At 42.9% G+C, this 22,630-nt stretch overlaps 1 protein-coding gene across 2 annotated transcripts in view; it reads right to left on the bottom strand.

The window, feature by feature from the left end:
* Positions 1–1,550: 1,550 nt before the first annotated feature.
* The window catches only part of FSHR (follicle stimulating hormone receptor), a 160,183-nt gene continuing 139,103 nt past the window's right edge, over positions 1,551–22,630 (bottom strand). For both annotated transcript variants that reach the window (XM_082744333.1, XM_082744334.1), the window contains exons 6-10: positions 22,070–22,147; positions 17,309–17,377; positions 17,123–17,197; positions 7,110–7,295; positions 1,551–3,126 (exon numbers count right to left, since the gene is read on the bottom strand). In XM_082744333.1, the coding sequence (XP_082600459.1) occupies positions 1,902–3,126; positions 7,110–7,295; positions 17,123–17,197; positions 17,309–17,377; positions 22,070–22,147 (1,633 nt within the window). In that variant the 3' untranslated portion in view covers positions 1,551–1,901. The remainder of the gene's footprint in view (positions 3,127–7,109; positions 7,296–17,122; positions 17,198–17,308; positions 17,378–22,069; positions 22,148–22,630) is intronic.

The following is a 22,630-nucleotide window of genomic DNA, read 5'->3' as shown; positions in this document are numbered from 1 at the left end:
AACATTGTTTTAGTAGGTAGTATCAAAAATTACTGAGTTGCATCCCTCTTTTTATTTTTTTTTTGCACTAACTATTTGAAATCAAGTGTGCCTTTTGCACTTACAGCATGTCTCAATACGGGCTACCCATATTTTCGGTGCTCAGTAGCCACATGTCGTCAGTGGTTACTGGACTGAATAAAATAGGTCTAGATTATTTCTAAAGATAATCATTCTGTTTTTCATGTGATGCTCATAACAGATCTAAATGGTGCCAGGGCACATAGGCAGAGATGATTGCTTTTTCTTTTAGATGTATAAGGACTTCTTGTTAATGCATTTGGGACCAAGCTAAGAAATGTTTGCCATAGAGCAAGAGGAGGAAGGATTGGCTTTAACAAGGAAAGAGGATACTCTGAGAGGAGACTCAAAACTTTGTGAGGTGGTCATGGCACAGTACTTGGTGAAGATTTATGGTTGGTATTTATGATCCAGGTTATCCAGATGGTATCTTTTATGAAAATAGATACAGGAAGTATAATTATATATCAGGAACAATATGGTATAATGGAATGAGTTCTAGATTAAGGGTTAGGAGAACTGGGCACTAGTCCAGGCATTGGTCTCCGTGGAAAGAAGTAAACTAAAATTTACCAATCCTGTTAGTACCCATTTTCTTACCCAATTCTTATAATGAGACCAATAGGTAGGAATTAAAACAAATGCCAGTTAATAAAGGAAGAAACAGAGCCTAGAGAGGTAATGTCCTGCTTTATCCTGGTTTATTATAGACTTAGGATAAAATCTCTGTTCTAATTCCAAAGCTGCTATATTCTTAACATTATAACCTATATGCATGCCATATAGTAGGTTCTATCTTTTACGAATTGGGGTTAATCTAAAGAAGCAGAACAAGGCATATGCATGTGTGCAGTAAATATTTGTTACAGGGACTTGGCTAATGCAATTTTGAATATTGGTTAAGCATTCTCTATAAGGATGTCATCTCTACATGTGATGCTAGAGCTTAAGTCCAGAGGGGAGGCAGGGATAAAGGTAAGATGGCAAACGTGCTGGAAGACAGTGCATGGGCTGATCCCCATGAGATCAAACTGAACCCTATTTCCATCTTGTTGACTCTCCCCTTATTCATAAAAAGTTTTGCGGAAGCTGGGGTTCTTCATCGTGGATTGAAGCACATATACCTGGCTCGGGGGTCCGAGAACGTAAAGGAGGATCCAGGGGAAGGTGGAGAACTTGCACGCCCGGTAGCTGCTTTGTAGCAGTGAGCTATATCAGCTGATCAGCCAGTGGCTGGAGCTTCCCTTGATTTCTTTTCCCAAGAACCTTCCCTGTGGTGCACCCTGATGGGAAACACATAAGGGAATTCTGGGTAGTGACGTTCAGCCTATTCAAGTTGACACATAACAAAGCCATCACATAGGTACTCAATGAATATTTGTCAAACGAGTGAATGAATATTGTGTTGCTTCCCTTGGAAGTTCTTTGGAGACCAGAACACCTAATCCTGGTTCTGCCTCTGACATGCCAAGCCATTTGAAACAGGTCATTTAAGCCTTTGAGTCTTGGTTTACTTGTCTATAAAACTCCAAGAGTAATTCCTGTTTTGCCCATTTAATAAAACTTTTATAGGGATCTGTAAAAGTTGAGATCTGAATGAAAGCACTGTGAACATTGTAAAGGATAAAACAAATGTAGTATTATTTTAATTATGAATGTTGTTACTACTTGAGCTTCCTAATTGATCATATGGAGTAATAGTTCCTAAGTAATCCACCTTCTAGCTGTGCTAGGAAGATTAGACTGGAGTATGCAGAAGTACTGTCAGCTATGCCATAGCATGCACTTCAAAGGTGAGACTTGAGTTATCACTCAACACTGAGATATTTGCTCATAATATTTTAGTTCTGGGCTAAGTGGCTTCGAGGGCCAAGCATGTAATTGGTAACCTTGAGACCTGGAGGATAGTGGCCACTTCTCAGGTGGGAGTTGTGGGCAGTGGATAAAGTTTCTGTCCTGTAAGTCTGGGCTTGAGTTTCATAGCAGCCAAACTTGCTCAGCAAAATGAAGAAATCCCTGCGGAAGTTCTTAGTGAAGATGGCATAGAGGAAGGGGTTGGCGCAGGAGTTGATGGGGTAGAACAGGACCAGGAGGATCTTTGACTTGGACACCGTGATGAGGGGCACCTTGAGGGAGGCAGAGATGGCAAAGAAGGAGATGGGTGCCATGCAGAGGAAGTCCGTGAAGATGAGCATGGCCATGCGTTTGGCGATCTTGGTGTCACTAGAGGAGGACACGATGTTGGGGTTTCTCACTGTGAAGTAGATGTGAGCATAGCAGCCACAGATGACCACAAAGGCCAGGACATTGAGCACAAGGAGAGACATAACATAGAGCTGTGACATGGGGCTGTCAATATCCATAGGCAGGCAGATGCTCACCTTCATGTAGCTGCTGATGCCAAAGATGGGAAAGAGAGCAACTGTAAAGGCAAGGATCCAGCCTAGCAGCATGACACCGGCAGCATGGCGGAGCTGCACTTTGCATTCTAGCTGCATGGCGTGGGTGATGGTGTGCCATCTTTCCAGTGTTATGGCTGTCAGAGTGTAGACCGAGAGCTCACTGGCAAAGACTGTGAAAAAGCCAGCAGCATCACAGCCTGCTCCTGTCTGCCAGTCAATGGCATAGTTGTGGTACTGGCTTTTGGTGTAGATATCAACTGAGGCTATGAGCAGCAAGTAGATTCCAATGCAGAGATCGGCAAAGGCCAGGTTGCACATAAGGAACCGGGGGACTGTGAGTTTGTACTGGCTGGTGATCAGGATCATCAGCACTATGGTGTTCCCTGTGATGGCCAGGATGCTAATAAACCATATCAGGACTCTGAGAATATCATACCCCATGATATCTTCACATGGATTGAATGCATCTGGCTTAGGGGAACAAGTCACATCAACCACTTCTTTGCATAAGTCATAGTCAAATTCACTGTACATCATGTCAAATCCTTTGGTGTAACTGGATTCCTCATCTTCTGCCAAAGAGACTCTCTGACCCCTAGCCCGAGTCATATCCTCGACTTCTTGCCTTAAAATAGATTTGTTGCAAATTGGGTGAAACTCAGAGCTAGAAAAATACAAAAAGAACAGGATCAACATCTTGCGTCCAGAATGGCAAATACATCACTGTTTTTGCACAGAGTAGAAATGATGGGGTTTCTTTCTGTTTTTATCCCCCCCCCCTTCTCACAGTCTGTCTGCCCTTGAGTCTAAGCACAAGGGTTAATGGTGCTTACTGTAAATGAACAGAGCAACTCATGTGTATATTCCTAGAGTTGGATGGCTCACTGGGGAAGCCATCTAGCCACAACCTGAATGTGGGAGGAAGGCGCCCGGGACTAGCTAAGATTTGCTGTTAAGTGCGAATAATTTACAGACCTAATATCTACTCCACCCTTTGCCTTCCCCCTTTCTATTTAGCTATCTGTTAATATGCCTGAGTAGGATATAAAGCTATTCCTCTACTCTCTACTCTCGTTGCTGGAAGATATGGACTGTTTCCTGACTGAAATGAGAACTTAGTTGCTTCTTTTATCTACTTAAAGCAGAGAAGTGCAGTCTGTGGTACGTTCCCAACCAACACCTCTCCCTGGCTCTCTGCTACTCAGGCTAGTGGGAGGTCTGTGATTTGCCTGAAATGTTATGGAGGCTAAATTATTCTCTATTGACTCACGTTCCAGGAGCCACAGTAGTCTTCAGGTATATATCCGTCTGCAAGGTAAACCAGACTCTCTCATATTAAATAGTTACCTAGTAACTGCTGAGAGAGCAAATATAGGTTGCAAGTGGGTTGGGATGGTGCTAACTCATTCTAAGATTATAATTTATTCCCTGCGGAACTGGCTCTTCTTGGGCTCACATTTTTGTATTGCTTTTTCCTTTCAACCCAAACGTACAAGAGGCCTAGTCAACAAAATAGAGGTACTTGCAGAAGGGATTTGAATGAAAACCAGAGGATAAACATCCTATCTATGTGTGAATAGTGCAGGTAGAGATGGGGTAATCTGTTTTGAAGCAAAGACTTAAGGAAAGGCGATGTTTTACACTGGGTCTGTTTTTGGATGGGAAAAAAAAATTCACAAGACCCTCTATACTTCCTTCCACTTTCCCTCCCTGAGAAGCAAATTCACAAAAATGTTAAGTGACTTCATTGCTCTCAAACCCTAACATAATCTCATACACGTAGGGAAGTAGGTATTAAGCCCTTGAAAGAGTCCCCTATAAGGAGAGAGTAGCTGGGGGAGTGGAGGTTTCATCAGAGATCTTCGAGAAAGGTGAGGCAAAGCTCAGATGGGTACAGGGAGGACAAAAGCAGCACTACGGTCCTTCACCTACCTTGTGACTCCTAAACCCTGTCATCGGATTAGCACCAGCCCAATTCTAAGAACGGAAAGTAAGCTGGTACCTACAGATGACAATTCCATTTATTGAAACAGATCTGACTTAACCACCTAGAGACAGTCCTCACTTCCTGGGGCTTATGTTGGCTTCTGTGAAGATTCTTACTGTTGATAATGCTACTAACATATTTTAAATATTGATGCTTCCCTTTCCTGAAACAGAAATGACTCAACCACCCGAGTATAGAAAAGGTAAACAATGTATGTCTCTTAGAAAAGGATAGAAACAAAAATAGAAATGAGGGAAAGTAGTCCTGCCTTTGCAGTACCTTAGCAAATAATAAACATCATAAAGAGTTGGGAATTCAGTTTAAGGTCATCCTAAAAAATGGTGTTCTTGGACCTTGATAAATCATTGAACGGGCTCTTGGGAAGTGTATAGCAGAGTGGCCCAGAGTCTGAGCTTTGGAAACAAAGCAGAGGGTTTGGGCAGTTTGGTTGTGGTTGGTCAGGTTATTTACTATCCTGAGCCTCTGTTTCTGCCTCTGTGAGGAGGGAATAAAAATATTATTGCCTTTGCGAGAATTACGAGATAAAGTTACAACGAATCACAGAGCTGGGTGGTGAGAACGTAGCCAGTATGAGCAATACCAAGACAAATGACTGCGGTGAATTTCTGAGTTCATGTTGGGGTCCAGGCCCTGTGTGAGGATTTAGATGTCTATGCCACAGTGTATCAGTTTAAAATCTAGTTGTGAAGAAAAGGCCTAAATAAAACTAACATCAGAAAATGAACAAAGTAACATTGCCAGCTGAGTGCAAAAATCTGACAAAGGGCTACGTGGTTCAAGGACAGATCAGGTGTGCAGTTAACAAGGTCTTTCAGGAGGGATATTGGCCAAAACCTCACAGTCACAGGGGCCTGACATATCTTGGGCACTGTTGCCAAATGAGGATTGGAAGGACAATTGTATCATACAGTTTTAAACTTGAATATCATTACTAAACCATACCTACTATGGTATACAATGAAATGACACCATTAAAGAAGAAAAAAAAAAAAGCCCTACAGTTACCTTATGAATAGCATACTTATTTTATTTTGTGTTTGTGAGTAAGTGTGTTGAATACAGAGACTAAACGCCCACTGCAATTTTTGTTACTCTGTTTTGGCACCTCTTATTAGGAGAGGGGTGGGGCTCTCCTTTCCTGTACCAGACAGGCGCTGTTATAAATTGTAGTAGGGACCTAGAAAGGGTGAGAGCCAGGGAGTCCCTGGGTGGTGTAAGAGACCTGGAGATTGTTGGCTGGGAGGAACCCTGAAGCTGCGTGTATGCTGCCTGGGGGTGGCAAGACCAACAGAGGCTGAGCAGCAGTTAGGTAACCTATTCTGGGGTGTGTTAGCACTGAGGAGTCTCACAGTGATCTTGACATCCTTGAGAGTTCTCCTGAAGGGTGTTGAGTTCCAGGGTTTTCTTAGTGAATTGGTATCTTTCTTGCCCCGGGCTGGAATAACTCTTGTCTGGAATATAGAAGAGGCAAACCTTGTGCCTCAGCCCAAGCCCTTACACATTCTAGTCAGCAGGAAGAAGTTCCTTGACCCTTGTGTTTCTGTGTGAGGAGTGTCTGATTCTGGATAGTTCCTCCCTGAGGCATGGTATTTCTGAGAAGTTGTCCCTTTTCTTCAAATCCTTCAAATGGGTGAGTGTGGACTCCTAGTCACTTGGAAAACATTTTAGATAGATACCCTGTGTTGTTTTGTTTTTACCTTATCTTGCTTTTGAGCAGGGATTAAGTCTACCCGGACAGGTGAAAGTCTGTTAAAGGTTGAACAGTAAAGGAGACTGTACCATGTGGTGCAATGATGACACAGGAAAACTCTGTGACAAGGCATCATCTGAGTGTGAGTGTGTGGCATGGGTTGTGTCAGTGAGCTCGGGGAGGATGTGAGCTTTGAGAACTCCTGATATCCAGTAAATTCTATCTGCAATGGATCCTTTCAATGTCTGGAACCTTTGTGTGTCATCTCCAAAATATTCCCTTTCCACTTTGTCTAGATCCTCTGTATGATTACCTCATCTTTTTTAACCAGTTGCCTCCCGGTTTTTGTCTCTGTCTGGATTACCCTCTTTTTCTGGGCTTCTTCAAATTTGGCCAGCCTTGAAAGCCGAAGTGAACAGATGTCCCAATCTTTGTTCTCCCTGTGAGGTGCTAATCTCCAAAGATGGACTGGGGCTTCTTGGAGGGGTTGCGATGTATTGTGCATGTATGCATCAGTTTCTGGTATGGCATTTAGGCTTCTCCCCTCCAAAGTTGACTTGGGTGGTTCCTGGGACATGTGCAGGTGGCAGAGTGTGGGACTAGAACAATAAATCCATATTGGTACTAAGGAAAGAGGGAATAAATAAATATTCATTAAGCATCAGCTATGAGTCAGGTGCTATGTTTGGAGTTTTTCATGTTGCCTCATTTAATACTTGGAAGGTGATCTACCATTGTGGGAAGCCCTCTGTTGTGAGCCCATTTTGAAGAAAATTAGAAACCCTTCACAGTACTGAAGCTTTGATCTAGAATATGTCTAAGGGCTTTTGCTGGGGAGGTCTCTGCAAGTGGATTCTCTTCATGCTCAAGATACATAGAAGTTGTGGACCAAGTTCCACATCGGAGAAATGCCACAGTGGGGCTCAAGGATGGACATGGGAAAACTTACATTTGATGTCTCCAGTTTGCAAAAGCGCAGCAGTGGCTAGGGTAGGTGAGGCTGGCCTCCATGAGTGCAACAAACGTATCCAGACTGGGAAGCTTTTTCAAGTTGTATGTTGATCTGGCCCGCAGCTTCTTAAGATTTTCTAAGCCGTAGCTGGGCAGGGAATGGATCCTGGTTCTTGAAATGTCTCTAGAAGGATAAAATGTAAACCTAATATGATTATTACGGGCCTCTCTGATTAATTAACAGGCCTCTCTGATTCCCAAATATACTCACAATCCTGCCTGACCTGGGGCTTAACTTCCGCCATCTCCCATCCTTCAGTCTGTCTTGAAATGGACTCTGTGTATTAGTGGAGACCTGAGGGATTGAAGGCATTTCCTTCCCACCCAGCTACAAAAATATTTGTGATGAGCTAGGGGTGGAATCTGCGGCCAAATTTCAGAAAAGGTCAAGAAAAAACTAAACAAACCATACTATAGGGGCAGTAAATGTACCCTCAGCACGATGTGCAAGTGGCGACAGAGTAGTAAGTATGAGCACAGCCAGACTAGCTTGTATAAGTGCCCCACCCTTCTACCTATTAGCTCTATGACCTTGGTAAAGTCATGTCATTTCTCCTCAGCCATACAATAGGAATGATAACAATCCTAGCTAACTCAGAGGGTTGTTGGGACAATTAGATGAGTTAAAAGTACACAAGAAACTTCTGGCTAGAAGAGAGCCCTTAATGACTGATGGCTATTCTTGAAACATCTCTGTCTGACTGTGTCTCTCTCTCTGCCTGTGTCTCTGCCTCGAGTACACGGTTGTTCTTGTAGGCATCTCTGGGCAAATCAGCAGGGATCTCTGGAACCTGACCAACACCAACTGAACTCAGATCCAAACCCTCTGCTTTGTTTCCAAAATAAAATATTTTGCTAAATAAAAAAAACAAACAAACAACAACAACAAACCCCACAAAGCCCTGGATGTGATGTGTGGGTCATTTGCCTGGTGTCTCTAACATCTGTTCTGTGCCCTTCTCTATGCTCTGCTTTGTACTTCAGAAGGGATAGCCTCTGCAGGTTCCATTACCCAGATAGCCTCCACTTTGGAGGGTTCAGCAAATGAAACTGGTGGGAGATTGGAGGCTAAGAGGAGGGGTAAAAGTTAAGGCATTTCTCATCTATCCTTTATCTCAAGCAACAGTTCCTTTATGGCTTCAACCGTCATTAGATCTGCTGAGGGTCCAGCTTCTACTCACTTGCTCCTCAAGTCCTACCTTTAGTAGTAGTGGTTACCTATCAATACTAATGCCTAAACTGCTTCTCCTCTGCTTGATATTAGGCAGGTTGTATGTTCGAGAGCTAATGATTACTTTATTTAACACCTATGTATATTTCACTTAGTCCCTTCCTTTTTAGTGCTGACAAATTTGGTAAACTTGGCATCTGTCATTCAGGTACTTCTGTGTGCTTACTGGTTTATTCATTTATTTTATCATTATCATCATCATTATTATTATTATTTTGTTCTATCACTGCTGAGAGAAGTGCATTAAAATCTCCAACTATAATTTTGGATTTGTATACTACTACTTTTAGTTTTGTCAGTTTTTGCTTTATATATTTATGGAAATGTTTTAGGTACGTACAATTTAGGAATTTTAGATCTTCCTGGTGACTTGCTTGGTATCTGGTAATATTTGTCTCCTAATGCTTTGGATGTTTCTTCTTCCCTGGTTCCTCCCCGACTGCCAGCTGTTAGAGTACCCCTGGGCTCAGAGCCTAGACTTCTTTCCTCTATTTTACACTTAATCTATAGGTTTACTCACCTCATATGACAGCTTAAACACTATTGATATGTTGTTGGATCACTTATACTTATCTCACCAATATGTCTTTTCTCTCCTGAACTGAAGTCTCTTAAATTGGACTGCCTCCTTAAAATCTCTGCTTGGATGTCTGATGGGAAGGCCAAACCTTGGGTATTAAAAATTGAGCTCCTGATTATCCCCCCAAACCTCCACTTGTGGCCTCTCCAATTGTTAAGGCAAAAACTTGAAAGGCATGCTTGGCTCCTCTTTCACACCCCATATGCAAACCCTCCGCAGAACATCTTGGCTTTCCATATATGTCTGGAATGAACCACTTTTCACAACAGTCATTGCTATCATCATAGGGTAAAAGTTCTGGTGTTCCAAGGTGTCTTTCTGGTTATCTCTGAAGTATTAGGATCCTTCAGAGATGAGGTCCCTGGAAACCAGAGTCTGATCCATGAATCTTTGTTCCTGTGGTAAGTCTAAAGTCCCCACTGCTCAGTGATCCAGCTACACTGGCCTGCTCTCCACTTATACTCCCCATTGTTCTGGAGCTTCTCAACATCCTTCCCTGCCCTAGAAAATCTCTAGTTTCTGTCTTCACACCATTGTTCCACTGACCAGTTCTGCTATTGACATTTGCTCTGGTCTCTGTGTCCAAGTTCTTCTTTCACCTGGCTTTTCTCCCCCCTCAGGTGTGAAAGAAAGCAGACTGCCTATTTTGTATAAAACAGTTCAAGGCTCTATCTGAGGAATAAGATGAAGGTATAAAAAGAAGTCCTTCAGGAACAACTGAAACCAGGGCAATCATTACCTGCCATGAACATTTTTCATATTTTTAAAAGCAAGCAATATAAAACAGGGGACTATTTTTTCTTAGTTATGTTCCCCCCCTTGAGTTCAGAATATATATAAAAAATCACATTAAGTGAAGATTTCTAAAAATAAATTTTTATATTCAATGCAGTGCTGTGCTCTTATCTCATATACTGTGGTAGATTAAAGAGGGCTGCAAATTCTTTACACTCTTCCCATGCAGGGTCTACTTGCCCTTCCCTTGAGTTCAGGCTGCACTGTGATGCCTTTGGACTATAATAGAGCATGATGAAAGTGTTGCTTTACCAGCTCTGGACCTTAGCTTTCAGAGAGCTGACAGCTTCTATATTGGTCTCACAAAGCCCTAAGCTGCCATGGAAGAACTCTGAAAGCCCCGAGACTGCCATGCTAGGAAAAATCCAAGCTGTGTGTAGAGGTCCTGGAGGATGAGATGCTGTGTGTGTGTGTGTGTGTGTGTGTGTGTATGTGTGTGTGTGTGTGTGTGTGTAGGGAGGGTGGGGGAGAGAGAGAGAGGAGAAAGAGGGAGAAGTAGTGCTCACTACATGAGGCACAGGAGTGAAAGGACCACTTGCACATAGACCACCCCAGCCACCTGAGCTGATATCACATGGATCAGAGACAAGCCACCCACGTTTCTGAAACACACGATTATGAGCAAAATGGAATGATTGTTTTGAGCTGCTAAGTTTTAGGATAGTCTTTATGCCCATAATAGAGATCCCAGACTCCCACTGACGTCTCTGTGATTCTGTCATCTCCATCATTTTTAATAGTTGTAGAGGTATTTTTCCTTGAAAGCCATTAAGAGTGCAATAACATTATATTCTGTATATTTTATGCCTTTCTCATCACTTACTAGCTTTTGTTTTATATACTAGCTCCTTGTATTTGCATTTTTATCTCTTCTTGATGGTGGAGCACCCTTTGCATTCTCAGCAGTGCCTTTCACATAGTAAGTCCCCAGAAAATTGTTGATTTGTTTGAAGAGAGTCTGAGGAGTGACACTGAACAAGGATATGGGAGATGAAGAACTAGGTCACCCCGGTCAACTGTGATGTGCCCTGACTTCTGACAGTTTCAAAGGATCTCCCACCTTGTGTTTATCTCTTCTATTGTTTCATACTGCTGGACTTTTCCTGTGTCTTTGCTCAGATTTCAGATGCTCTGAGAGCTGGGATTATTTACACACTTTGGTGTTATACGTTGTATTGAGCACAGGGCGGGGCTCATGAAATCTACTCAGTAGATAGTCCTCTGATGAGCAGAGATGGTTCATTATTGGCATCAGAGTACATATAGATGAGAAGCTGGAACAAGTCTCCCAGGAGAGCTAAAGGGAGAAGACTGCAAGGCAGACTGAGAGAGGAAATCTGGATTTCAAGGTTGATCAGCAAAATGGTGCTTCTGCAGCAGGCAACTCTATGTAACTGAGAGTATCAAAGGCACCAAGGAAGGGAGCAACCTTATGCAAAGTTTACAAGCAAATAGATGTGTATGAGAGAAGCAGCAGAGTAATGTGTTGGGTGGCTTGATCTGAATACAGTCCAGTGCCTGAGAAGCACTCACGCACTGAGAACTTTGAGACTGACTGAGAAGCTTTGGTGCTTCTGCCTTCTCAGTGTTCTGGAGCTAGCTTGTATTGCAGATTGCTCCTATCACAGCTACGAAATACGTAAGCTGTTGTCTTTAGCACTAGGTGGCTTTGCTGCTCTGAGGCCAAGGCATCTTGTCAGAGTCCTGGGATCCAGATCTTCTGCTGGTGGATGTTGAAAGGAGGGAGTGGTTTGTAGGAGAGGGATGTAGAGTCACTTTCATGTCAGTAAAGCTGTCTTTGGCAAGGTGATTCCAGGGTGATAGGGAAATATGTCTTTGTAGAAGGGTTGACTTAGAGCTTGCTGGATACTTGCTGGAGTGAGTAAACATGGGACCTATCAAGACTTCCAAGTTTTGGACAGGCCGAAAAATGTTTCTGTTATCTCCATGGATTAAGAAAAATCGTAGAAATTTATATCAGCAGGGACAAAGATAAGTGGATATTGTTGAGTGTGGTTTGAGACTGAACTACAAATATTCCCACTTTTGCTCTCTGTTCCCCTAAAACTCTTTCTCTTTTCCCTGGCTACGATCTTTCTTCAAGGACTGGAAGTCTAATGTTCGATTGCAGTTTCTCTGTAAAAGCACTTTCCATGCTTAGGACACAAAGTCCAGTGGGGGGCTGGGATGGAGTGGGAGGGGTAACAAAGTAAGACCTTGTCAGGTACTCATATCTTCATGAAAGTGGATTATTAGGACTATTGGCTGAAAGTGGGCTTGGAGAGAGGTCCAGAGCACAAAGCATAGCGAATGAGGGGTTTTCAGAATGGTTATTCTGACCAAGGATTTTTTGAGGAATAAATAAATGAGATTAGATCTTTGAACCTGGAGAGCCAGGTAGATGAGCCCAGAGTTTATAATGAGCAGACTAACAACTCACTGAAAGCTGTGTTTTTGTAGGATGAGTCTATAGAACCCTGAGCCTGGCGCATAGTAGGTACCTGTAAATCCATGTTGAGTGCATTGGAAGGAAAAAGGATTGAAGGTAGGAAGTGAATGGAGTGACTGTTGCAGGAAGTGAGGAATAAGCGCTCTTCCTCACATGCTGTCACTTCATCTGTTAAAGTCACTGTATCACATGACAAAGATTTATTGGGCATCTGCTCTGTTACTATAGCCTCCTGAGGAAAATTTCTGCAGAGCATATTGTTCTGGGCAATGACGTTTGTCCCTCGACCAGAATGAGCTACTTTAGGGCAGACACTGTTTATTTCTAAATCTCTCCATCCCTTACACCAGAACAGTACTGATGCACAGTAGGTGCTCAGTCAACATGTACTAAATGTAGGACATGCATGAGCCAGTGTGCTCAGGGAATGGCTGAGAAGGTTTATCACAGATGCGGTTCCTCGGGCTGGTGGGCTGGACATACAGGGAGGGCTAGTCGTGGGCTGCTGTTTTTAATCCTTGTCTTTCAGGCTGGTCTAATGACTGCAGTCTTTCTTTTTTTAAGATGTCACTTGGTTAACATTTCAGCACATGCTGTATTTGGCAGTGACTGGTTTGGAGAATTTAAATCCTGAAAAGTACTAACAGGAGACATAATGGGATGATGGCTGGCGCTGAAGAGATTTAGTAATCCTAAATTGTTTCAACATTGTTAGGATTCCTGTTTTTGAGACACAAAGCGAAAAGGGAGATAGCTGTCAGTAATAAGGCACTGAGTCAGGAGAGGCAGGAGTTAAATTGCACTCTGTGCCCCATTTAATAAAGTGTGTTATAGCCACTGCCACAAATTTGATTTGAACAATTTCTATTTTTCCAGCAAAGATGTTATTACAGGTCAATCATTTCCATAAGTGAGAGCACATTTCTGGTGTATACTACACTGACAGATGGCTAGAAGACCTCTCTTTCATGATCCCAGGTGGAATAAAAAGGCAATTTACTATCTATAGGACTGTGGGTACACTGGTAATGGAAGAGAATCATTCTTATACAAATAACTCAGTGTTTGAATCTGAACTATCAAATGAATCTGAGCTATAGCCAAATCAATTTGATAAACCATCAGAATATGATTGTACTAGCTCCAGCCTGCAAAGGCAATGCATTAAATTTTCCCCATAGGAAACAGTTTCCCAAGGAAACAGCAATTGCTTGATTGCTTAACACACACAAACACACCCCAAAACTTGAGTGACTTTAGAATATCAGGTGAGAACTGAGCTGGCCACTGATGTTCAAGGCCAAGACTCTGGAGGGGAAAACGAAGATGCTAGCCTTCTCCTTTGAAACTCAGAGGCACATGCATGTATGCTCCTGACTTTCTCCACATCTGTTTCTTTTTGCAGTGGAACATCTCACTCTTGCATCCTTTGGTGTTCAGAGATTCTGTTTTTCACTCATCTAAAATTTTTTGCCTTCATTAAAGGAGTTACCATTGGTTGGGCACCTTTCACTTCACTCTCTTGGAATCCTCTGCATGCATGTACTGGGGACAAAGGGCTGAGCTTGTTGGAGAGGAAGATTCCCCCTAGTTAGCTTGTGGAGGAGCTACCCTGGAGACCGGAGGAAGCTTCCCAGTTTTCAGACTTGGTTCTAGTGCAGTGATCCTAGGTGATCTTTCTGGACCAGCAACAGCAGCTTTATCTATGCAAATTATTAGAGATGGAGCTTCTCAGGCCCATTCCTGACCTGATGAGTATGACTCTGGGGGGGTAGGGATCCACATTCCAGGGTTTTATAAGCATGACTGGTGATTGTGATGCATAATCAAGCTTGGAACCACTCCCAGCTGCTTGTAGCTGAGCTCTCCTCTGGAATGGACTTCTGACTTAGCCATGATTTGCCTCCATCAGTCAGCATCATGTGATTGTTGAGGAGGGGGACTATCCCCTTGCCTTAATTCAGTACAACTTTGAAGGGCCATCTTAATTTCACAACTCCCATGGGATTAGCTGGGCCTTCTGTTGCAAATGCATTGCAGTTTAACTTTCTTTTTAGCCTGATTCTATTCCCAGCAGGTACTTCTCACATACTCCAGTAGCATTCCCCAGTCAACCTCCTGCATGCAAACATCCATATAACAGGCTTATTTGGGGGAATGGGAATCTGCACCAATGCACAAAGTGCTAGCCCAAGCATGTACTGTGCAAAGCAGTCTTCACAGTCTGCCCTCTTCCTACTCATCAACCCATAGCACCTGGGGTGGGCTCCTTCTCTGCACACACCCCAGCAAGGAGATCTCAGGTCAGGGTCTGGCTGAGGTTGGCACATCAGGTTGTAGGAGTAAGAGATGGAATAGGCCATAGAATCCTAGCTGAGCAAACAGACTGGAAGAACATCTACAGACTAACCCGAAAGCCCCAGAAAGAAGGGAGGCTCGTGTTGAGGTGATCAATCCTCTTGGCCCTCGGGAGAGGAGAAGGAGACTAGCAATCACAGGCTGGGCTTTTGGCCAGGCTCTTGCACATATATCCTCATGCATTGTAATGAAAAGATGTGGGAATGTATTACCACCCTCTACCCTTTTAAGTCATGGTAAGTGCTTCATAATTCCTTTGGATTTTCTGTAAATGTTATTCACATCATTCTGGCCAGATCTGTTCCTGTGGTAAAAGGGTTGAAAAATGCACCCGTAACTTGAGGACCCTGTGAGCTGCTTGTGATGGTGACCTCCCTCTTCCTGCTGGCATACGTGGCAGGACCAGCTGAGGGAGTCATGTCCGTGTTCTCCATTAGATGCTCAGATGAGCATGTGGTGCCATGCCTCAGCCTGGGACCTGCCTATGCTCCTGTAGGAGATGTGCTTCTGTGCTGTGTGTCCTTATCATTTACTGGTGTACTTAGGCTGGGAGTCTGGGGCTTACAATTACCACCCCCCCCCCCCCATCTTTTAGTTCGCAGACAACTGTATAACATTAAGATGTTTGATTAGACATATTTATGTGCTTTAGACAACATGATACAGTGGGAATCCGTGGAATTTAAGGCAGAAGACCCATTCTTGGTCCAAGCTCTGCTACTTACAGTGGCAGTCTGATGTCCATCAGGTCCCTTTAAAATTCTGATTTTGGGTTCCTGGATAATGAGCTAGTTGAGGATCTAGTCCAACTCACATGTTCTTGGTTGCAGAGTGCGTTAAGGAGCTATGCTTTAATAGTATACTCAGTACAAGTAACAAAGGGAAAGGTGTCCCCTCACAGACGACGTTTTGCCATAACAGACAGAGGTGCCTTTTTAGGAACATTCAAAATCCTTAGGACTCTCAGATAAGGGAAACAGACAAACTGCTCTTGTGGTCAGAGACATGAACAGCTCTGTCTCGAAGTCTGTTTGTCTAAGTCCTTGGTATATTAGAGCATATGGACCATATGCCTGGCACTCTCTATTATGCCTGGGAACTACTTGGTTCTTCGTAGTGCACATCATGAGCTGTTGTATTAATGTGTATATTTAGTAATTGTCTGACTTTCTTGGGAGAATACATTCTGTGAGAAGACCAAGGCTTAGGGAGGTGAAGGAATGGTCTTAAATCAAGGTAGTCTGCTCTGGCTTCTCTGCTTTAATCATGCTGACACTTCCTTCTATTGCATATATTGTCCATCTGAAGGCAGGCATACTAGAATAATCGTACTTTTCAAAGAGACAGAATCCTGTCTGTGGGTCAAACATGCTCTATCATCAATAGTAACCATTGGTGGAGTTTCTTCTCTACCATATAGGGTGCGTCTAGTTCTAGAGATACATTACGTTCCAACCTGAAGGAGAAGATAAACTTTTGAATGAAAGGGAAAAGTGATGTTGACAGATAGGAGGGAAGGAGAGAGGGAACCACATGTGGGAGCCTATATTGATTGCCAAATACAAGGTGGAGTCCCTGGCTCTCAAATGCCTCAACTGACCTTGGGCAGACCATGGATGGATCATCTACTAAAACTTGATTTTTTCCCATATGTCTATTTCTGTGCTCACTAATTCTTCTTACATCTAACTTCTTCCTTCTTGATTCCTTCCTTCCTGCAATATATTTCATCAGTAGATGGAGTAGGCCTTGCCAACAGCCCAGGAAAACACATTAAAAAAAAAAACAAAAAAACTCTTGGAGAGTGGGGTCCCTGTCACCATGAAGGCTACAGAAGTCACAGGAGGAAGAATTCTCTGTTGGCTAAGGTGGTCAGGGAAGTGGTGGCAGCTGGCCTGACCCTACTGGAAGGTCAGGGGCCCATGAGAAGAGAATGGGAGACAGAGATGAGGAAGCAGCACCAGAGGGAGGGGTGCCCCAGGAGATTTCAATCGAGGCAAAGAGGATCCAAAAATAAGTGTGTTTGGGGATCTCTCAGGGGAACATACTCCCAGACATTGAAGGTGAAGAAGGAGACCTGTGCTTCCCCTTCCAGGGGAGAAAGGTATGGCAGAGTGGTTAAGAACCTGTGCTTCGAGTCAGACCAGTTTGGTGTTAAATATATGCTCCCAAATTTGCATGACTTGGGATGAGTTAGTTAACATCCCTCCATGGAAGCCAGTTTTTTCTTCTCTACAATGAGAACAATAGCTCCTACCACAGAGGTTTTATGAGAATTAAATTAGAAATGCCTCTTAAGCTTTTAAAACACTGCCTGGCACTTGGCTAGTGCACATTAAATATTAGTTGCCATTATGTTATTGAAAGTCAGGATATAGATCAGTCTAAAATTGTCCCTGGAAGTCTTTGTAGATGACGCAGGTCAAGACTGACCTTAATTGCCAACCCTATATGGGAAGCGTCTTTGAATTGGAGAAAGTTGACCTCTGACTTGGACATGTTAATCTCTAGCACATGGAAACAGGGGAAGCTACTTACAGAATGACTGGTCCAGAGGCTCCGTGGAAAACATTGTTAGGCAATTCTTCCAAATTATTGTTATCACTTAGATTCCTGGGGATGGAGTTAAGGAGAGAAGAAGGGAGACAAAAAGCCACGTAAATATCACTGTTGTAAGAGCCATTTCCCTCTAAATGGCCTGGAAGAGTAGGCAGGGCTACTTACAGCTCATCTAGTTGGGTTCCATTGAATGCACAGTTGTGTATTTCTTGAATGCCATTCTTATTCAGCCATCTGAAATAAAAGGCCCATTAAAAAAACAATAATGTCGGATGCAAACAATACAGGGGTTTCATTATTGGAAGCACTGGGGCAAGGTCAGACATTGCAGATTATTGGCATAAATAAAATGCCACCAATAAGGCTCAGGGACAGGAGTGGGAGGGAGGCTGATTTATCACCGTGTGACCTCATGTGATGTTTGAAGTTTGCATTATGTGCGTGTATTACATATCCAGAGGGGAAAAATTCGTTTTGAAAGGGCACATTTAGGCCTACCACCTGGATCCTATACAGTCTTCGTGCACATCGTTAGTGCATAGAGATGGTACCATGGGGGCATGAGACAAAGATCTTTCCCATCCTGAAGGACCGAAATCATGCAATTATTAGACAAGTGTTTATAAGACAAAGAACATTTTATATCCTTTCTCTAAGGCCTTAAGCTTCTCACCCATGCTCACCCATAGCAGCAGGCCTGCTTGTCATCAAAAGGTGATCTAATTAAGCTGTCGGACAACCTGAACATCTCCTGTGACCCACAGGGACCTGGTTATTGGAGGTTTGTGGAGGTGGCTCTGGGTTAAGCCAGAAAGGAAGAGAAATCAATTACGGAGACTGTGGGCTGTGGCAGGGCGCAGTAGTGTGAGTGGGAACAGGAGGGGCCTCTGCGGTTGAAGGGGGCTGGATGTGGAACCGTCAAGCTGATTGTGCAAAGGACAGTGAGCAGGTTAGGGGAGACCAAGGACACCTTGGGCGGACAGCTCCGCACTGCTGTGCTCCTGGATGGATCTGAAAACAAAAACAAAATCCAAGGTCGGGAGAGCTTAGCCCGAAGAGCCTTTGACCACCTGCTCTTGATTTGCTGTCAGGTTCTTTTCCTTGTCAGGCTCAGTGGGTTTACAAGTAACAGTGTTTGAAAAGCTGACCCCGAGAGGCTCCTGCGTGTTGCAGACTCGTATTTCCTGGCTTGCGATGGGTAGCTAGAAACACTTACAATCACAGGACAGTAACCGTATGTTTTTTTTCTTCCTCCCGAAAACCAGTTTACATAAAGAGATCCAGACAGGAACAAGCAAACCTTTCTAAAACATCAGCAGCCAGTCGGTGGGTTCTGATGGCAAGGAGTTGCCGTGCGCCTCCACTCCCACTGACCTTGCAACTACCTGCCTGGACCCCAGCTATCCCTCCTGCTCACAGCTTTGTCAGCCTGTCCCTGGTAGTGAGTTGGTGCGACAGCTGCCACTAATCTGTGGGATGTAGTTTCCTGGGATTTTCAGTCAACCCCAGGGATTGGCAAACTTCTCCGTAAAAGGCCAGAAAAGCCATTTTAGGTTTCATGGGCCAAGAGACAGAACGGAGAATACTACATAGATATTTTATATAGGTATGTGTGAAGCAATGTTGACAAAGGTTTTGACCAAACTAAAAATAGAATACTGATTTTTTAAATAATAGATGTCTATTGAAAAGCATGTTTTTTTTTGTTTGTTTGTTTTTGTTTTTTTTTTTCTGGGCAGGATACCATCTTGCTTAATTAGGTTCAGTGTCAGTGTTCCCTGTCATCAAAATGTTCACTTGTACAAAGCAGTACAGTTCATGGGCTGGATTTGGCTGACCCTTCATCTAACACAAAGGCGTGGGTAAATCTGGGTGGGCTCCACCTATGTTTCTGTAGACTAGATTTTTCTGTACATAAATTTCCTGCAAATAGATCTTGCTATGATGAAATAATATACAGATGGATTTAGAAGAATTCCTAAGTAGACTTTTGTCTTCATGGATCCTTCTCAAACAACAGACACCATCCTACAGGGAGGAGTGGAAGTTTTTGGTGTCAGCAGTGGATCATTACACACACACATACATGAATGATGTCCAGAACTCCGGCCTTGGGGTTTACATTAGGCTGTAGCATTCAAACTACTATCAGAGAGAAGCTGACATTTATTATGTACACTCTCAGTCTCTTAAGAGATATAGTGCTGGTTTTAAAGCCTGATGATGATGACGACGTCCACAGTGACCAGGACAAACTGGGCAAAGCATCAGCTAAAGAATAACTGGATCATGGTTTTCTTTCCTCTTCATGTGTTTGTGGCCTCAGTAGAGGCTTGGGAGGCTCCAGAAGCTGGGGCAGGCAAGTGAGATGGAACCCAACTAAGAAAAGGAGGAAATGCACATGGAGTGAGCCTCTCCTATGGCTGGGACATGGTGGGAGCTGATACACTTAAAAGCTCATCTTATTTTTTTCTGAATTGAGGCTGTTCTTTTGGTTGGTCATAGCTAGTTTTTTTCCCCTATTCAGGCCCTGTGGTTGCAGGGCGGGCGTGGGAAAGGGCTCAGATGGGGTGGGAAATGGTGGACCTTTATTGCTCATTTTCCTCTGAGTCACTAGCCTATTATTATTATTATTATACATATAAAATATTTTTTAGAGAAGGGATTTAAGATTTTGTAAAGTACCAGTGCACAGAAAACTCTTTTGGTCCTCTGTGCCGTTTAGCCGTGCTGCTTTTTCTAAGCATACTTGGGTGTTCCTAGTGGGAAAAGATGCCCCTGCATCCAGATGGGTTGCCCCAACTAGACCACCTGGAGTCTTAAACTGTCTTCAGGGATTTTCTGATTCCATTATCTATAGATTAAGGACCATCTGAGGTCAAGAAAAATAGATTTTGTTCTCACAAAAGTGAATTTATCCTTCAGAGATGGGTCTGAGAAGTATTGACCGTTAAGAAAGCTCTCCTCTCTGGGAGAGTGTGTTCTAAATTTCGGGGGGCCACGTAGTGTCCATGAACACAAGCCTGAGAAGAACAGCCACGATCTGCACATTTCCTTGGTAGGCTTGGGTTTGTGAAGCTGTGTCCTAAGTTCTTATTTCCTCAGGTCCTTTGCCTTCACCCGGGGAGAGGTAAAGCCTCTTTAGATCAGGATCCTTGCCCTCTTGTGATTTTGTCTTGTGATCTGGACAAAAAGAATGTGTGTCAAAGTAGAAAACTGTGAGGATATCTGCAGACTCCTACTTAATGATGTATTTTTATAAAATACTCTGTTAATAGATTTGCCACATGGTAACATGAAGTAACTTAGAATCACTATATTTAAAGATGTTTAGAGCAAGATTTAAAGACGCACAGGATGGCTAGGTACACCTGATGGCGCTTATCACTAGTCTCCTTCCATAATGTAGCCTGGCAATCCGTGCACTGTCATTCGTGCTCTAACCTGGCGAGCTGATGTTACTCAGGTATTCCCTCTTTCCCCCAAACTCTTTCTCCACCTCCCCCCTCTTTTTTTAACCTCCATAAACTTGATGATTGTTTCCTCTCCTTGCCTTTTGCCTGGCTATATCCCATTTACCTGTTAAAGCCCCATCTTAGACACAACCTTCTTTCTCAGCCACCTTTCCCTTCTTTAACTGTTCCTTCAACCCTCATGTTACAGGCCAGTCAGAGTAAATTATTCCTTCTGTCCTCTTAGGATAATTGCCTTTATTTTGTACACGTTTCATTCTGTTTATATTTTAATTCATTTCTTTTGTTTTCCCCTTCTTTCATATTTCCTCTACCCCATTGACTCATTCTAATACAGGTGCACATAAATTCTGAATATCATGAGTGTATTAAAGAGAAGGAGTAGGTATTAGTTAAAATTTTTGTTCTAATACTATGTACTGAATACATGCCTTTGATTTAAAATTTTTTTTTCCTTCATACTTGCATTGCCTCTGCTAGTCTCTTTGAAACCTTTCCTATTGTTCTCTCTAATTAATTTACATCAAATGCTGTGCTTAGCTTTAATCTTCAGCATGTCCTCATCTCTACTGTTTCTCCCCCCTCCCTCTTTTCTTTTTTGTACTGCTGGGTAGTCTCTGAACCATGTTACTGCTTTGAAAATGACTGAAATTCTTCCTTGGCTGGAACTTACCTTTTTATGTAATGGCATATTTTAAACACACACACTGGTATATTTTTCAAAAAATGCAACAGTTAGTGAACTGGAAGGATAAAATGCTTTTCCTAAAGATGTAATGGTGGTTACCAGTTTCCCAAATGCCATTCTGTTTCCCTAACTTTGTAGACCCTGCCAACACCTGGGTAGCCCCAAGCTTTCTCTTTCTTAGCCATCTTGGGCAGTGGATGAACTGTCACACAGACTACTAGCATGAATGACCATGAAGTAGTCCATTATTGGCACAGAGTGCATTTGAAAACATTCCCCAAAATAAGAGGGACTAACTCAAGCTCATTAAAAAATGTAATTGTTCCAAGAAAAAGAGAAGTCATCTTACGCCCAGCATGGGGTTGAACAGGAGCTGCTTGGCATGGTTATGAGGGAATATCTTCCGAATTCAGCCTCCTCCTTGGTCTTTTTCTTTGGGCAACAAAAGCCTTGCCAGGCAATAACTAGCTTTATTGATGCATGAGTTATTCTGTCCTTCAGAACAGATGTTGCATTGCAGGAGACCATCATTCAAAGAGCAATTTTAAATATTTGAATCGCACCACAGAATCATAAATTATTAACATGACTCCATGTTGTGATTCTGAAATGTAAAGATGGGGAATGAGAGAAAAATACTGAAGCAGAGAGAAATTTAAATGGTGTAATGCCAAAGTTACCCAAACACAAAAGGAGCATCCTGTTATGAGAGAAGATTAAATCAGAAACCAAATGTTACTCCATTGGAGTTTTTTCTTTACTTACAAAATCATACTTTCATAACTCAGTCCCATGAAAGAATTTCTTTCAACTGTGTGGATGTTGATATTATCTTGAATGTCTCTAGAAGAAAGTACAAATATATTAGGTCTTTATGCCAGCTCCACTCCTATAACCTCCACATGCTTAGCTTCCTGGGCAAGATATGGTCTTTAGCTGAGGCAGTGTTGGAACGGTTAGTGTTCTGAAAGATGATGAGTTCAAAGTTAGGGAAATAAATGACATTGAGTTTATCTTCAGTATATCCGTTCCTAAAAATGAAATTGCTGACAGTTTCTCCTCTTCTCTTGTGTCTGGACATTTTTGTAGCTAATTTCAGCGTGTTAAGATTCTGATACGTTCCTTTATTATCCTTGCCTGCTCACTGTGACAAAGCCAGTCACACTGACCTTTTACCTACATAAGGAACTTCTCCATTCATCGTACTTGGACCTTCAGCTTCCTCCCATTTCAGTCCCCCTCTTCCAGCCAGTTTACTTCCTTCTGTTCCCCTTGGGTCACAGAAAAGTTGTATCATTGATTTTTCTTTTCCTGAATGGAGCAATG

The sequence above is a fragment of the Mustela nivalis genome (genome assembly GCF_964662115.1).
Source record: "Mustela nivalis genome assembly, chromosome: 8".
Taxonomy (NCBI): domain Eukaryota; kingdom Metazoa; phylum Chordata; class Mammalia; order Carnivora; family Mustelidae; genus Mustela; species Mustela nivalis.
Note: the sequence above shows the minus strand (reverse complement) of the source record. Positions and strands in the feature narration are given on the sequence as shown.